Raw genomic sequence first — 18,359 nt, 5'->3', positions numbered from 1 at the left:
TATGACCACTGAAATGTACCAGTTGAAATAACCTTGGAGAACAACACTGTTCTCTCCAGTTCTTAGTGTTTCTCAAATGACGAGTGCTCTCTGTGCATTGCTTCGCTTGAAGCAGCCTGTTGCGTAACCAGCATGTCGTGCTGAATTCATCTGAGCAATGTTTTTTTTTTTTGTTGTTTTTTTTTAAACGTCCCCGGCAGAATCATAAAATGTGTTGATCCGGCGGGGGTGTGTACCTGTTCCCTCTGCTGGTCTGCATTCAAAGAGCTGAGTGGGTGTTTATGAGGGAGGGCACCTCAAAAGTCTATTTCACAGAGTCACAAATTGTATGAATTATGTAATGTTTGTTGTATAATAGCCAGGAGAGGAATGTGTGCTGTATGCGTGTGTGTTCCAAGAGCTGCAGAGGAGTTGTTTAGGATGATTGCATCTCTGCCCACTTCGTTTCCTCTCCCTCCAGTATAACCTGATGATGTCTCTCTCAGCCAGCGTGAAGGAGACTGGTCAGCTCTGGTTAGATAGAAGCCACCGTGATCCAGCCTCACTAATCTTGCCACTGGCTGCTTGGGATCGATCATTTGTGGAAAACACTCTTGTATCGTTTCTATTCCATCTTCTTTATCTGTGAATTGGAAGGAGAAAGGGGAGAAAGATCGAGGATCAAAGTAGAAGAAAAAAAAGAAGAGACTGCATTTAGCTCCTCCTTATAAGGCTAACACTGTTGCACAGAGATTCGTCATCATGACAACCCAAACATCAGGGTACTTGTTAGGAGCTGGAGCTGGTGGAGTCTCCATTGATTGACTAATTGATTTTCCACTTTCAAGCTGATGGCTTCTTCACCTGATAATGAGGTTTTGACCCTACGCTGATTTTTATTCATTTATTTATTTATTTATTTATTTATTTTACTCCTTATTGGTGAAAGAAAAGGGGGGCTGAGAGGGTGTGGATGCTGCTGTGAATTAGTTAACAGAATAGCTGACCGAGATTTGATGGAAAAGAAAATGTCAGAGCTTACAAAACCTTGGGGGGATTGATGGGGATTTCATGTCCCTCATTAAGGCATGTTTCAGTTGTTTGCCCATTGTTGAGAAAGTACGCCACCTCGGTCACATTTTGTGCTGATGATAATTTTGAGAAATTATAGGCCATGCAGTGCATTATTTTGTTTTCATAACTGCTCTGGTCAAAGAAATAGTCAGACATTTTAGGAAATACGCTTATTCACTTTCTTGCCGAGAGTTAGATGAGAAGATTGATACCACTCTCATGTCTATACACTGAATAGAAAGCTGTAGCTGCTTAGCTTAGCTTAGCATAAAGACTGGAAACAGGGGGAAACAGCTAGCCTGGCTCTGTCCAAACATAACAAAATCTGCCTACTAGCACCTCTAAAGTGGTTTTACTGGGGGTTATGTGCTGGACTATTTCCTGGCCGGGCACAGTGACTTCCTGGAGTCTCTGCAACCTTACAGTGACGACAAGACTCCATTTAACGTTTGGGGTGTTTTGTTTGGTCGTGACAAAGTGAAGACAGCATGAGCTGGCCTGTCTGCTGCCTGTTTAGAGCCAAACCTCGCCTCCTCTTCATCATGATTGAAAGTCTGACGTCATGAACACACTTCCAAAAATGTTTCAAAAACTGTTGAAAACATTCAGTTGGTTTTAACTCAGAAAACTGAGGCAGTACTTGAGTAAAACACTGTTTTATCTGCCTCCTTCCCTGACATGTAGACATACTCCAAATTGTTTTTCATCAGCACTCCAGTTGCATAATACTTTCTCATCTCATTTCGTGTCATTGAGATCATCCTGCCACCTTTTCCTCTCTGTTAGTCCGACCACCCTCCTCCCTGCTCATGTAATCTTCCAGGTGGCTGCGTCCAGTCAGCCATGGGTTTACACTTTAGAGTGAATTATTCAAGCAGGTCAGCAGCGTCATCGCCCTGTGAGGCTGCACTCTCTTCATCACTGGAACTGGGTCACACTGTTCAGATGTAACACAGAGGGCACAACACGAAGATCACAACTTCAGCATAATGGGTTCACATCCACATCGCTCTAAAGGTCAGGATGGTTTGTATGAAGAAATCACAACTCCAGTCGATATCACAAATTGTTGCTGAAACAGAGAAGAATGTGTTATGCCCAGACTTACTTCTTAGCTTTGCCCTAATTACACAGATTTAACTGATGCCAGGTATGACGGCAACTGGAAATCTTGTCCGTGCACACAAATTAACACATCTAAAGCAAAATACGGCAAGCGAGTGCTCTATCCAGAAAACCCTGGACACAGCAATGATGGCTAAACCTGCTGTGGAAAGATTTCTTATCACAATCTCTTCCTTGCAGCTAAGGAAAAAAGTAGACCAAGACACTCAGGATTATGTGGTTTCTTGATGTTATGTGGCTTTACAAGTAACAAAGTTTAAACTCTTGAAAAATTCCAGAAAGTTATTTTGCACCACCACTTGGGGTTTCAAAAATGCAAATTTGCCTTGTGCAGCTCGAACTTTATTTTGAGTCAAGGGTGTTTATTTAAAGCAAACTCGAGTTTTAGCTTGGCTCAGATTGGATGCTATAATGTTTACCAGGGATGGGTGGATCAGTTGTAATTAAAGAAAGTGCACTGTGTTGTTTAGCTGTAATTACCTCCTCTAAGGCGGTTCTGTTGTTTGTCTGTCTGTTTGACTGAAAAGATTTCTGTTGTTTGGTGAACAAATACACTTTGAGCCAAGGAAAGACACAGTTGAATTTTGTTGGTACACATACAGAGCGTCAGCTGTGTCGTTGCCCTGTGTGGGAACACCTCCGAGTGACTTAAATGATAGTCAAATCATAATGAAGAATAATGACAATAGACTTTAGAATAAATCAAGAGGGGAGCAATAAACAATTAGCAATGACAACAAATTAGGTCGAAGTACATGAATCACAACATGGAAAAAATTTGAAGAACAGCATGTATACAGAGTGTGACCTCATTGTTTGAATGGAGGTTTTTTTATGCAGAACCTGCAGTGTTACTGCTGCACCATTTGCTCTTGCATCACTTTTGCTTCTCAAACTCTTTTTGTGTTTTGCGTCCTCTTGCTCTATTTATCTTTCCGGTGCTCTCACTCTCCCTTACCTGCATCCAAATTTACTGATCAGACTGAAAAATACTCTTTGGGAAGGGAACACCAGTTATGAAAGGGTTTTCTGCTGATTTGTGGCTAGATTTACCTGGTAGTAAAATTGAATGCTTTAAATAGCCGGGTCTATTAATATCTTTTCATTTCCAGAATGCTTTGTTTTTCTCTGTCTCTGAGAGGACACACACACATACTCCCCTTCTCATCCCAACCACACCCAACAGCACACAGTAGACTCGAGCTACATGCTAATGAAAACTTCTCCTAGCTCCTTCTCTTTTCTTCCCTTCTCACTCTCCATCACCACTTTTGTTCCAAAGTGCTTAATAAGTGATGGAGCGGTTAATCTGAGGAAGATGCCCCCCCAACGGCTCAGATGAAAGAGAAGCAGGAATAATCTGTAGAGCACCCTAAGGCTGTGATTTCCCACTCTGCCAAACCCCCTCCTGCCTCTGCACTCCCATTTTAGCACTCCCACTGTACCCTGAAGGACCCTCCCTTGAAAGCCCCCCTCTCTCTCTCACACACACACACACACACCTCCTTTTTTACTCTATTTCCCCTTCCTCTTGCCTAAGCTCCAGTGAAGGCAGCAGGAAAGATCAAAGAGGTGGAGTGGGTCATCCTGTAAACATACTTATAGAGGCTGTTAAAATTAAATCTGATTGAATTATCCGCTCACAACACGGCTTGCGACTGTTGATGTCATGTCAGCCAATCACAGGCCTCAGAGTGACACACATGATGAACACAGCACTTTGTCCTTTTTGATGAGTAAGTCAAATAAGCCTGAGGCCACTTCCCCTTTCTTTTTGATTTCATCATTTTTCGATACCCAAGTGCCAAATGATCACCTTTGTTCCTCCGTTAGCTGCTTCACAGGGATTTACAGTAAGAACGTTACCAAGCTGCGGCCGGGAATATGAATGTGCACACGCACTTTCATACATTGTGTCGGATGAGTCGGGGCTGCAGTTCAAAACCCACATGAACAGAAGGTTACTGTCCTGTTTGTGCATGTCGGTGGTAAAAAAACAACAGACCTCTTTGTGTTCACCATGACAGACGATCTACAAAGTAGCCGTTAACAGTCTCTCTGTATTTTGGTGGAGACCATACTTGCTTTGATAAAAATGCTAAACGATTGGCTGGGCTACCTTAAAAAATTCTATCAAACAAGATTAAATGTAACAACAACAAAAAAATTAAATAGATTTTTAAGTTCTACCGTGGAGCTTACCAAAACTTTTAAAATCTATACCAATACACTCTGAAATGCTCCATGGAGTTTAAAGCAGTTTCTTCTGGCTGTGTACATTATCAGCAAAATCCCCCAAATGTTCTGTATTAAAGGAATAATTAGATGTTAGAGTTAGATGCCAAGATCGATACCACTCTCATGTTAAACTATGGAGCTAGGAGTCGATTAGCTTAGCTTAGCATAAAGACTGGAAACCGTGGGAAACAGCTACCCTGGCTCTGTCCAAAACTCAAATGACAAGTTGTGTTTTTTTTACGGGGAGTTATGTGCTGAAAGGGTTTCTCTCTGGGTGCAGTGAGTTCCTGGAGTCTCCATTTAGTTGCAATTATTGAGCTTTCCCATAATAAGCATATTTCCCCAAAATGTCAAAATATTCCTGTGACAATCTAATATACTAGCCATCCATACATTTTCTACAGGTCAGGCAGGACAGGACAGGGCAGGACAGAACATGCAAACACAGACAGACCCCAGCTGGGAACTGGATTTGAGCCCAGGACCTTCTTGCTGTGAGGAGAGCCACTGCGCAGCTTCCTATTCGAAAATCTAAAGTTGTAGTTCACAAGTTCTCGTTAATGTCAAATATTCCAGCTTTGACTATGGATGGAATTTGTGGCTAAATTTCTTGTAACATGAAAATAAATCAGTGTGGACTGCTTAGCGACACACTCACACACAAGGTTTATTTCTTACAAAGGGGACGTCAACTACAAACCATTTACAGGCAGATGTTTTCAGCAGCTGTACAATGTTCCCAGGATGTCTACCATACAGTCACAGAGGCTTGTTGCATGGCAAACACGCTGAAACACCAGACTGACTGCAGTGTCAGGACCTTTCCATGTACATTAGCCAGGCATGGATTCAGAGCTGCTCCATATTCATGTCGGAGCGCCGTAGCCGTTAAATTGATCGTTAATTTATCTCCAGCTCTTGAAGGCCCCTGTGATTGGCAGAGCACTGAAGCCTGCAGGAGTGGAGGCCAGAGAATCGCAGAATCAACAGAATCACGGTGCTTGTCAGGGAGCGGCCGCAGTCCCAGATGGAGTTTGGAGTGAAATCCAGGACTTAGTTCAACACTCCCTTCCCCCCTCTTGTCTGGTCATATGGAGCGGCTTTACGAGGGGCTGTGCCACCCAGCACATATATAATTAAGAGCCAGGGCTGGCCCTGATGTCAGAGCATAGGCACTCGGGGCTGAACCATCTGCTCTCTCACCTTTTCATGTCGTAACCAACTGTTTTTTATCTTAATCTGTAGTTAAAATCAACTACATTTTCAAAAGTCCATTATTCTGACCATCAACACAGTAGTGATTAAACTCCTTGAAACATCTGACAATTGCCCCTTAATAAATCTGGTGTCGTTGTCCTCAGTGCACAGATTTCCAGCAAAAAAAAGCTGTTTGTTCAAATAGAAGAAAAATAATAGAAGAATTGGGTAGTTGGTATGACCCATAGTGTAAAAGAACACAAAAGAAAGAGAATCACACAGAGCGAATTAAACCTAATCAACAGTAAAACTAAAAGACAAACACAACCACAGTCAGGTGATCTCTGAAGCCACACTAACACCACAGCAGTGAGTGTTCACCACCAAACCTGGCACCAAAAAACATCTCAAGGATTACCACTTTTGCTAATTACTCTTTTTTTCTTTTCTTTCATGTAGTCTCCCATTCCCACAAGAACTTTTAATCTTATCTCCCTGTTGGACTCCCTCCTCCTCCCCTGCTTGCATCTTTTGTCTTTTTATCATTCCCATGTCTACCAAGCTCAAGGCCCCACACAGTTCATCCTCTCATATGGTTAATTTATCTCTACAGTACATTTTTATCTATGCGGGGGCCTTTTAGGAAAATAAGGGCCCATTATTCCGCTCTTCTTACGCACAGCAAAGTCCATCCAACCAACTAAACCAGGGAGCTGAAATAGTTTGCCTCCAACAAGATTCAGAAAAATATTATCCTGACACATCGCTATCCTGGTATTATTTTGCATTTAAATGTTACTTGTGGAGTAAATTTGGGTTTTGGGGAACTGTGGCGGTCTGTGTGCCGCCTGTGCTAAACTGCTAGGACTGTTTAAATGTGTGTGGAGTTAGTGTGAGCCCACAGTATTCTGGGTTAACATGTCTGCATGTACAGTGTGTAGGCGTGTTTTTAATGCCATAAATAGTGTATGAGCTAACACTAGACAGAGTGGAGCACTGGATATATGAATGTACAGTATGTGTGTTCGCCTGGGGGAGTGCATACGTGCATGTGTGTTCACTCCATGATTTTTCTGATGTGATGTGTTGTGAAGTGTTGACACAGTAATATAGATGCCTGAAAGCTGTTGCTATACTCGAAAGAGAAACTGTGCTCTGTGTGTGACTGTGGGTGTTTGTAAATCAAGCATCTTACCTGGTTGACCAAAATGATCAATCTCGCGATTGTGGATATAAATATACAGAAAAAAGTCATAGAAGAGTATGCATAAGGAAACGGTGGAGAATGTGACAACGGTAACATGGCACACTCCTGGAATGCGAGGAAAGGAGGGTTTGCCAATGACCTTTTTGGGGGGGTTGCACAGCTGTCTTTTGACTTTCAGGCTTTCTTGACACTTAAAAGGAAATCCACCTGCCAAAAAACATGCATTTATGTGCAGAGCTATGTTAAAATCAGAGCTACACATGACTGGGAAGAAGATAGTGGCATCATCCTTAAAGATCATCCAAGTGACAATTACAAGATAATGGTTAATGCTGAAACATAGTGCAACCGTAGCATCAAGTCAATGAACACACTCTGTAATGTCTGTTACACAGCAATACTGACCTACATTTTTTCCAAGATTAGCTAACGTTAGCCACCGTAAGCTACCAAATTGCGAGTAGTAATTGAGTATCCCTTTAAGGCAATGTAGCTTTCACATGTCTCCACTCTGGAGCTTCCAATTTTGATGATTTTGATTTTTTTCCACTTATGATAGACTCTTTGATGTATGCTGTGGTGACATAATGTCTTATACACAGATATAACAGTTAACATATACACAGTTAAGATATAGCCCTCCATTTCTATTTTCCCCTTCTGTCTCATCGTGCCCAAAAATATTTCCTGTCTCCCTGTGGGCTTTATTCCTCCCATTTCCAAAACATGGTTTTCCCAGACGTTCTTTCCAAGATGTGACGCATGGAGTGTGTACGTCTCATAGTTACGAACCCTGGGAGTTAAAAATACTCTGTGGCAGGGGTTGGCTGAGGTCCCCCCCCTCCTCCTTCGTTGTCGGCCACAAAGTCAGACAGACAGATCTGTTCACCATTTTATCTTCACCACAGAACACACACTAACCCACATGTTTTTACACCATGGTATCATACTTTCCCGTGCTATCTGAGGAGCCTTGTGATGACATGATGACTGTTTGGTTTGTTAAGATGTGTTCAGAGCAGGGTGGGAAATTACATGGAACCACTGAATATATTCTCTTAGACTTTTTCTGCTGGTAACTGCTGTTTGAGAGTGAATATAGAACAGACAAATCATTAAATGTTCATCTGGATTATCAATAATCAATAACTTTAGTGACTTTTTTAAATTGAAAAATGTTTCCTCAGTCATTACTAAATCTGATTCTTTCCATTAGTTCAATGGTTGAGGTTGACACATTTAGCAGTGAAGAATATTTTGTAGAAAAACAGTTTATTTCAGAGCACATATTTATGCATCTCACTTGCCTTCCTAGTAAACACAGCTGTGTCCCACTATTTCCATAGATCAAAGAAATTGTGCAACGTGCTTCTCATTTCGTATCTGAATCCCTTCATGAATCACTGTACAATCAGCAGGCATCAGTCTACAGACTCTGAATCACAACTACCATTCAGCCCAGCAGACAGTGTGTCTTACTGGTCTGGTTTAAAATGGTTTAAAATGCAGCCTCGCGTCTGGAACCTTTCCCCAGCAGAACATTTTTCCCCTCGAATTCAAATGGGATGGGACACGGCAGATGGAGATGGAGTTTGACAGGCATACACAGACTCCTCTGCCCCAATCGATTCATTATACAGAGGAATACGCCTTTTAAGAGCATCCATCTCTGGCTGTCCTGTTGAATAAAGATGGTGATTCGCTCTGCGTGTCTCCCAGGATGTGCGAGTGTGCGTGCATGTGGAAACCAGAGAACTGTAAGAGCGTGGTGAGGACAAGTCATCTGCACAGAAAGGCACGATAAAAGGTGCACAGACAGCGAGGAAGAGGAGGAGAAGGTGGAGGAATACAATGGAAAGAGGAGGAAAAATTGTGGCTATGTCATATTTTGAGAGGAAATGACAATGTAGAAGCTTTTAAAGCCTCCTAGATTTCTACTGAGAGTATGTTTTCAACTGTTTAAGACAGTTTATCCTCGAATATTTACCTGGCCACTTTAAAGTTTAACACCTTCCCCATCTCTTTCTCTTCATTACATTCCTCTCTTTACTCACATCCTGAGTGTGCTGACCAGCTCTGGGAAAGGTTGAGAAGGGGTCAAAGCACTGAACAAAACACAGTACAGCTTTTAGCAGTCCCTCCATCCCTCCCTCTTTCACTCTCCCTCTCTCTCCTCTGCTTCTCATTTCTCATTGACTGTTTATTGCTCCCTCCTCCCCTCCCCTCCCCTCCCTCCTCTCTTTGGAGGTGTGTCCATCAACATCTGGAGAAGCAGGGCTGCTCAGTGACAACGGGAGCTCATTCACTCCCCCCGATCTCCCTCCCTCTTCTCTCTCTCTCTCTCTTTCTCTCTCTGCCTCGCTCTAGTGCTCTGTATCTGTGTTTGCCGTTGTGGAAGTGAGATTGCAGAGCGAGGAGATGTTGGCAGCTGACTGTGGAATGAGCTCACAGCGAGAGGTACCAACCTGGAATTATTATCAGACTTATCAAGGAGACCATGGCAGCATCTTGTTCTCCTCCCATTCATCACTCTTTCCTTTTTTGAAGTGAATATCTGACTGAGTATCAGCTGTGGGAGACTTTTTGTTTTTGCTGGTGAATTCCCAGAGCGGCTCTCCAGCACCTGGTCCGGTGATCAGTGAGAGGTAACGTGGGGACACATCCTCCCCCCTCCTTGTTGTAAGCGGCATACCGTGGAAGAGGCTTTGTGATGACGGAGATCCTGGTGTCGGATGTAAACTTGAACTCGGTGTGTGAGCGTCTGGAGCAGCACTGCTGCGTGGACCAGAACCAGCACAATCTGTCCAGCCAGCCACAGACCCCTGTGCTCAAGAGGCACACCAACACCGGGGCCAAGCTATGGGGCCGCGTCCGCAGTAAGCTGCTCAGACAAAAGGTCTCTGGCTGACATATGCACACACGTCACATACACACACAAGCTGTGTTTCCTCTTTTATCATTTGTTCTCTCCTATTTATCACCCTGTCACTTCCATCTGTTTGTTCTGCCTCTCTTTTATGCTCAGTGTATTCCTCTCCATGTGTGTGCGCTCTGTCCCCGGGTGTCTTTCTTTCAGCGCAGAGTTGACCATTGTTCTTATCTGATGGGTCTATTGACTGCGCTAGAGGCAGTGATGTAGTGCTAAATAAAAAGGTGGCTAAATTGTGACCTGCCGTAACACAAGCCCCAGTGAACGTAAAAATGAGATTTCTTAGAAAAGCCTTGACTTGTGCTTTTGTCTCATTAAATGATCTTTTTCTTAAATAACTCACATCTGTTTGATGCTACTTACTGTGGTTAGTATATCACAAGCAAGTGTTTCCTGATGTTAAAGTTTTGTTAAGTAGCACAGATAGTAGGAAGGCTTATTACTTACCTGGATGCTGGACTGTATAATGTAATTACCAGGAGGTGAAAATCACCATCACTTTAGAAACCACTGCTGTGATGGATGAGACTGTCTGTTTAACATGACAATTTCCTCCCTATTGTCTCATTCCTGCCACATTATATTTCACCCTTTCTACATCTGCCAATCTCTGTTATTCGTCATTTAAAGCTACTAATAATGAGTACATGGTATTTCCAACTAAACTGTGTTGGGTATGAGATGTTTCAGTATCAGATTAGCTAGCTCCCCCTGCTGCTCATTTTAAGTATTGTCCACTGGCTGAGCTGATTTAGCCCCTTTGGCATTTGAAACACAGATTTCACTAATTAACTGTCACATTATCCCAAATAGCCTCCGAAACATGTGTCTAACATATTTACATCATGTTTTTTTTTTAATACAATTAGCATTGCAAGGGTAAAGTTTTGATTAAACTTTGACATTTTTTAAGTATGTAGCCAATTATCTGCAGTTTCTCCACTGTGTTTTGTTACCCATAAACTATTGGCATTTCATTGTGTTTATATGACGTTTTCAGCGTGACCCTGTTTTTGCCCTTCATTCAAAGGCAGAATGTGGTTGGTTAAAATAATGTAAACAAATGAGGGTTAGAGAGACATGTTTGTCTTTCCTAATTCACTGGAATTTTAGACCAAAATTAGATGGAAAATGTAGCAATCGCTTTATGTGCTATTATAGGATTGAGGTTCATTCAGAAAAGGGCAGGTTGGACTGAATGACCCTTGTGTTGAGGGATCTGTTACCCAAAGATGGGTGCACACACACTCACCCACAGGTCTGGTATGGCATAGTTTAAATGCAGGTTCTGTGACTCTTACGTGAGAGCAGGAAAAGTGCTCCTTTCTTTGGAGTCTCCAGATGCTTTTTGTATGTGAAAAATAGAGAAGCACATGAGCCTTTTCAGGTTCTATGCATAGCTCTGCACACGCAGCGAAAACTATGACAAATTTTTTATTTCACTGTATGTTTGCACTTGTGCATCGCCAGCATTCTGAGCTGTAATTTGTGTGCATAATAAACCGATTCAGGACAAAGAATCCAAGTTGAGAGTTGGCTTAACCTTTGCTTCAGTGTTTTCCATTATTCAACAGAGGCCTGGGGATGGCTGACCGCTGGATATACAGAGCGGGATAAAACAAGGATTACTTACTAAGCTGAGACTTTTCTGCGTTGACCTGAAAGGTCCTGTATTGATTCATTATTCTTCTCTCTGTACACGCGTATCCATGTCTTCATGTCAAACAACGTGGTTAAGGAGGTTTCTGTATTTCATTGCTGTCCAAATTTGTCAACTTTACAGTGGAAATCCCCATTCACTTGACTGCTCTGTGAAGTCCCATTCATCCTTTCTTTCATTTTGAAAGAGGTTTTGAATGCCAGGTTTTATGCGTAAACTCATGTTGCAGATTTTCTGCACTTAGTTGCCTTTTGATCCTATCAGCTCTTCTACAGTTCTCCCTTTCTTCTCTCCCCGTCTGGCATTTCTGCCTCTCCATGGTGGTGAACTCTGTTTGATGGAGGCGATAATGTTAAATCATCTACCATCATCATCTGAAGCAGTAACATGACAGGCTGCCTGCAGGTCTTTGAAACAATCTGAAAATGTCAAAATCTGAAGCCTAAAAATAAAAATGTTATATGACAGGACAGGGTTAATGCAGTGTTTTTCATTACATATAGGTTTATAAAAAACGCATTATTTCCTTTTAATATTTTTCTCTAATCTGGCTGTTCATTATTTTAATAATATAATTAACTGTGTTCAAGTAGAAATTAATTGCTTTTGCTGGCTTTATTTTGCTTTTTAAATTGCTCCAAAATCTACTTCAAAATGTATCTTTAAATTGTCTTCTAAATCTAAAATTTAATTTTCTTAAAATGTGCAGATACCCATTATGAGGAAGCGCAACTTCCAGTGTTTTCAAATAATTATTGAAGGGGGCAGGGAAAGCAGACTTTAGGGTATATTGCTTTTTCTGTGGCATGCATCATGTTATTTACAGGGTGTTGAGAGGAATGTGGATATTAGAGGATGCGTGAAGGTATGGAAGTACACTGGGGAATTGTCCTCCTTCCTTCAGTGGCGCCTAATTAAGACACGGCGTGATGAGATGGGAGGCTGGCTGGGAACACTAATTGGACTTGAACCAGACATAATGTTTCATATGTGTCCCCGTGAAAGAACAAATGACAATTAAGGCGTTACGCGGTTGTAGTCTGGTTTTTGACTGTGTGTTTAACATCGTGTTCTATTGGCTGATGACCTGTTTGCTGGGCAGGTTTGGTTTTATTTTCTTTGTACAGTTACAGCCAGCTTAGCGGGGAGAACAATAGAGCTGTTGTGCCGGCTTAGCCGTGGAAGAGCATCAGATCCAACCATTATCATCTGCCTCACTCATCCCACCACTCGCGCCTGCTGCATTTTAGCCCACATATGAAATTATGCTCTTCCATTTGAGTATGTTGATTAGTGCAGATGAGATATTAGGGTTTCATCCCTCCTGCGTGCCTAAAATGCCAGCCAGTCCCCTAATGGCCTTTTATATAGGCCACATAAATCTCCGTCTGTCCCCACCGGAGGGCATAGCCCTTTATTGGCCCCAATCCATCCCCTGTGCGCAGGATCTGCGATTGGTTAATGAGCTCCAGGAGGGGAGAGGCAGGTTAGTAAAGCATTCTCAGGTTGATACCCACAATGACCCCTTCTGGCATGAGTTCAGCCCCATCTCCTCCGCCATACAGCAGGCCGTATGCAGGGAGGCTTTAACTCAGCAGGGTGACAACAAGGCATTAATCATGTAATTAGGTGGTGAGAGTTAGAAGATGTGGTCTTCTGGTATGTTCATGCTTTAACAGTGGTCTGGCCCTTAGGTAATAACAGGAAGGTTGTGAGAATGACTCAGGGTTACCAAATGAATTCAGGGAATTCGATACATTTATCTGAAATAGTCCAGGACAATCCGTTTATGACTTGTTTTGTTGGTTTGTTTCAATAAATGTTGGTTTTCAGCAGTTTTCTGAGTTTTCTTCTGAGCTAAAATTACCAAACCAGGAAGAAGTTGCATTTTTTTTAGCTCATGGAAGCGCTCCAACTTAGTAATCAAAACTCTCACTCTGAAAAAGTTGGTCAATGTTACATCAGAACTGAAGTGAGACCCCCCTGATTGTCATACTGGCACTTGCACATACTTCCTCAGTTACTTTGTCGACTCCACTGAGTAAACATACATAGAGATGATCTAATGGCTTACAAAATGGTACATGCTGTTAGTGGTAAAGATCACAAATAACCTGAATAATGAGGTAATGAGCTAGCCCACGACTACGCAATGTCCCCAAAAGGCCGACGAGTGAAAAACATCACCGTAGATTTGTCCAAGACAAACATGAGGGTTCATCAGAGGACAGAAATGTGACTTAGATCCCAGTCTCTTGATAGCACATGGGAGTTTTTTCATTGCTGTACTAGATTAAATCAGAAATTTGGTGGTTAGTCTTTATCACAATGGAACAAAGCTGTGTTTGCATCTGTGACTTCACCATGTGGGTTTTATATAATAGATGAAGGCCTGGAATGGGAGCTGACAGTTATTAGTTAGTAGTAGTCCAGGGAAGCAGCGGAGAGTGTTCCTGAAAACATGCTTCATGCTTTTTTTATTTGCAGAAAAGAGTTAACCATCCATTTTTAGACTGATATCAATCTTTACTGAGTCAATTCATACAGAACATCATACAAAATAGCAACAACATGATGAGGAAATTATATGAGAATGGAGTGTTTTAAGGGAAAAAAACATGAAAGCACTTTTGAATGAAGTGCTTATGTTTAATGCAAATTCAGAGCATTAAAGGAATATTTCACTCTCTCTCTCTCTCTCTGCTCGTAAGTGTAGGATAACTCGCGATTCTGTGTGCAGGCTGCAGGCAGGGTCGTGTTGCATAAGTGTAGTACGCATCTGTGTGTTGCTGTTTACAGGCCCTATAACAGAATCACACACTGCCTGCAGAGATACAAGACTACTCTGCAAATCAGAACCCTCTGCCGGCTGAAAAGCCCCGCCGATTGGCTCAAACAATGAAGTGAGGGAAGAAGGTAACATGGCAACTGAGTCAAAGACCTCACGTGGCCGTGGTGACATCAGCAGCTGTTGAGTAAAGAGGCTCGTTATCACTGATGCACATATAAACATTATGCTTATATGGTTGTTTTGTCTAAAAATAGTCATGCTGCTTGTACTCTATGAAGCAAATATACATCAGTGCGATGTGTTCGCTGGGGGGCTCAATCATTGTACAAACACTGTAATCCTGCTTTTTTAAAATTATGGAGCCGTGCAGTTTGAAACTACGTTCTAATTAAAAGACTAATAAAAAGCTTTCTGCAGCCGAATGAATATTTAATCAGCCAGAGAGCAGCAATGGAAAACTACGATGAAACACAATGGACAAATTAAACAGAAATTAATTAATTTAGCATATCAAAAGATCAAGTAGTGTTTTGAATATTGTCGCCAGGATGCATTAACTCTCCAGCTCAGCAACAATGGGCTAATTAAGTGTGTAGGGATTTTATTATTAAAGGCTTTAAACATCATTTCTGTAACTGACTGTTTGGCACAATGTCTTTTGCTATTTCAGAACACACTTACTTAATTTTCTTGTCTTAGATCTACATAATCAGGACTAGTTTTTAAAGAAATATATATTCATATGTGTGCAGAACAAACAAGTATCCAAACCACGAAATTAAGTGCAACTCAACGATTAAATCTGGGTAACATATGATATTAGATGTTTAAAGTTTCTCACTAATAAGACAAAAATGAAATGACACTTACATGCAGGATTAATACTCTTATTTGAAATGTATAGTCTAGCAAGCCATTCCCATTCCCAACGCACAGAAATCAGCAAAAATGTATAAAAACACTTTTTGTGCGCATATTGCAGGTGTGCATTTTTCACTAGCTTGTCAGTAAAGAATGCTTTCATGTTTAGAATTCTGATGAATGGATCATACCACTGAGGGTCCCCTGGGCCAAACATGTTCATAGGACCTTATGTGTGGTTCTTGCATGACCACTTGGCAATACACATGCTGTTTTTCTGACAAATCAAGCCCCTGGATATATATTATTCTCCTGCTGTAGTGCTCCATGTGCTGAACCACGTCTCTGAAGCCTCCTGTGTGTTTTGTAGGAAATGTAAACAGCTCCAGAGGGGCGCAGGCTCTGACTGTGACTGTGGTAGTGTCAGTCTGTTGTGGCTGTCGGTTTCATTCAGGCTGCAGGAGGTGGCTCACATGTCACACACAGCAGAAGGAGTGCAGGATTATCTTTGCAGAGCAGGGGGAGGGAGTTGCCAGCCAGTTCCCGTAGTGTAGTGGTTATCACGTTCGCCTAACACGCGAAAGGTCCTCGGTTCGAAACCGGGCGGGAACACTTCCTTTTTTCTTTTTCTGAAGACAGGTGGTGTATTTCTTTTTGAGCAAAATCAATCGAGGAACAAAGGTTGATGTTGGTTGTGTGTGAACAATGTTTTTCTTTCTTGAATGCAGTGATTTAATAAAAAGGCTAAACTGGTCACTGATAACCATATCTGTGATCAGTTGATTAATTTTATTACAATACGCAATGCATTAAGCCTTTTTTCACTGATTTTGTGAATGTCTTATATCTCTTTTTCCCCAACATTTTTACAGGGGTACTCGATGTCAAACCTCCAGTTTTAGTTATCAAATTTTCAGAAACACTTTCAAAGGCGTGCAAAACATGACAGTGTGAACGATTGCCTATTCTCCTGCACTGTCCACACGAAAGCAAGACCATGTGGCAGAAAAACAGCATGACTTATCTGCTTTGTTCTGTCCCTGTAGATCAGTCGGGGCAGAGTACAGGATGTATGTACATCCTGGCTCACGGCTGTCTACTTCTTCTTTTGAAGTTAAGACTCTTGGGCATGATATTTCTGCATTATCACATGGCAGCCACATGCCTCCTGTTGCATTCTGACTTATTTTGGACGCTCAAACACACGAAAGAGCGATGAGATGAGAATATCTGTGTGTGTGTGTGTGTGTGCATACAGCGGCCAGGTTTAGACGGCCATACACAGGGTTTAGAGAAAGTAAACGGGCAGCGCGTTAACCAGCTGAGCCCCAAACCTGGTACACACTCAGACGTACATTATGAGCTGCTTACAGAACAATGAGTTCCCATATAACAGAGCAACATGCTGGTTGGATTGCTCTGACCTCCAAACACACACACACACACATATTTATTGTATTCTATATAAGGAAAAAGCTTCAAGTGTGTGCCCCAACTGGAATGCATACAAATCAGTGTGTGCAGCGGTCCACTAGATGTCAAGTATTTCTGTGCTTTGCTTTGGGCTGCCTCTCCTCAGTCATTTATCCTTGATAGTTTTCACCACCCTACAAAGAGAGCTTTACCACTGGAGTGATGCGATCCTAATCGGAACCATATCAGCCTGAGGATGTCCCAAAAAAAAAAAACACAAGACACTTTCTAACTTTTATCTTTTCCTAGACATGTGCATGAATGCGCACACATATAGTAGATGCTCATGTGCTCGAAATCCCCTTCAAGCATTCAGATGGACGGAAATTAGACTTGAAAGGGGACTAAAGCTGAGCTGGTTTGCTTTCTGCTAGTCCTGAAAAGGTCTTAAAATACAGTAAATAAGCCAGAAGTGAGGCTTTAAAATATATTCTTAATATTCTTGTGGTGTATCTTAAAAATACTCTTTATTCTTTTGTGTCATTTCCTACTGTGCCCATACTGTCCACCTTCAGATCTTAATTCACTACATTCAGTCAGAGTTAGACTAGTATACCAAGCTTTATTTCTTTATTTTTATTTTTAATGGGCAAATCTAGGCTGCATTACCATCGCTTCTCCAGTCCCTGCCAGTTCCCTGGCTGAGCAGTCACTCAGGATAAAACCTTAAATCCTTTTGCTGTTTTGTTTAAACCAGCCGACTGGATAGTAAGTCACAATTAATTTCCAAGAAAGGTGTTTCTTGTCATGCAACATTTTGTCCCTAATTCTGAGTGCAATATTTAGTATAAACTAAGTCAGTCTGAGTTTGCGTCGTGCAGGCCTCCTTAGCCAAACTCTTTGCAGTCATCCCTTTAAGCCAAATCATTTCCCAGGAGAGGAAGGGGGGGGGGGGACAAGTTCCTCACAAAGTATTTTTTAATAAAAAAAAGAGCCCAGTTGAGGATACAGTTTCAAGAGGGGTCAATGAGTGTAACCGCTGCCTGTAAAGGATCCTCTTTGTTTTTACAACCCTATTGCAGTACATTCATTTTCAATCAGTTTCTGTAGAAATTAGCAGAGGGTTATAGGAAGGAAATTGGTGGGAGGAACAGTTTTAGTGTTTTTCAGTGAGTTACAGGAGGCGTCAGCAGTGAGTCCTGGATCTTTGCCCAGTTCTCTTCTTGGCAGTAGCTGTGTAAAGACCCAATTGCAGTGATTACCTGTCCCTCGTCTCAAACACAAACCCTGCTGGGAAAACAGGCTTTAACGATAATAGGAATGCGTGAAACAGATGCCAAATGGCCTTTTTACGAGGTAATGAAATACGCTCACTGAGAACTTTTAATGGTTGCAGCCTAATGTTGACAATACGAGAAGTGTGTTGCCCTTGTGCCCACCAAACAGTCATTATTTTCCTCTAAGTTGAGTACATCACTATGCAGGGTTGTAATGACGTAACTGTGTAGTGCAGACACTCAAACAGCCTATAAAAAAGGCTTTAGCTGGTGTGGCCTCACACAGCGGGCACAGACTCCAGGAGACTTAAAACAACAACAGGCTGCCATCTATCATGTCTCAGAGGGCATCATGGGACGTGCGATCCAGACTTTGAGAATGTGTGCGGTAAAGTAGGCCAAGTGTCTGAGCCAATATGGAGCCCTTGTTGGACCCCCAAGAGACTGCCAAGGGCATATGTGGGAAACATAAGGGACATCTTTCTTTCCCAAAGTAGACTTAGTGACTGCGTTGTTGTAAAGCTGCAATATCCAGACACAGGCCACAAAGACAGCTTGACTTTGATCTGTTTCAGAAGTGAGAAAAATGGAGCAGCTAAAAGGTGAAT

General features: G+C 42.0%; 1 protein-coding gene and 1 non-coding gene across 7 annotated transcripts in view; both read left to right on the top strand.

Moving 5' to 3' along the window:
- Positions 1-18,359, top strand: part of abr (ABR activator of RhoGEF and GTPase) — a 132,199-nt gene that overhangs the window by 107,605 nt on the left and 6,235 nt on the right. The window contains exon 1 of one of the 6 annotated variants that reach the window (XM_044221977.1): positions 9,147-9,716. The exons of the other annotated variants lie outside the window; for them this stretch is intronic. Within the exon in view, the coding sequence (XP_044077912.1) occupies positions 9,531-9,716 (186 nt within the window). The 5' untranslated portion in view covers positions 9,147-9,530. Of the gene's footprint in view, positions 1-9,146; positions 9,717-18,359 lie in introns of those variants that run through there. 6 annotated transcript variants of the gene reach the window in all.
- Positions 15,601-15,673, top strand: trnav-aac. The gene has a single exon. It is a non-coding gene; the product is annotated as a tRNA-Val (tRNA).

The sequence above is a fragment of the Siniperca chuatsi genome, linkage group LG14, assembly GCF_020085105.1.
Source record: "Siniperca chuatsi isolate FFG_IHB_CAS linkage group LG14, ASM2008510v1, whole genome shotgun sequence".
In the NCBI taxonomy this organism is placed as follows: domain Eukaryota; kingdom Metazoa; phylum Chordata; class Actinopteri; order Centrarchiformes; family Sinipercidae; genus Siniperca; species Siniperca chuatsi.
This window is presented reverse-complemented; position numbering and strand designations above follow the sequence as displayed.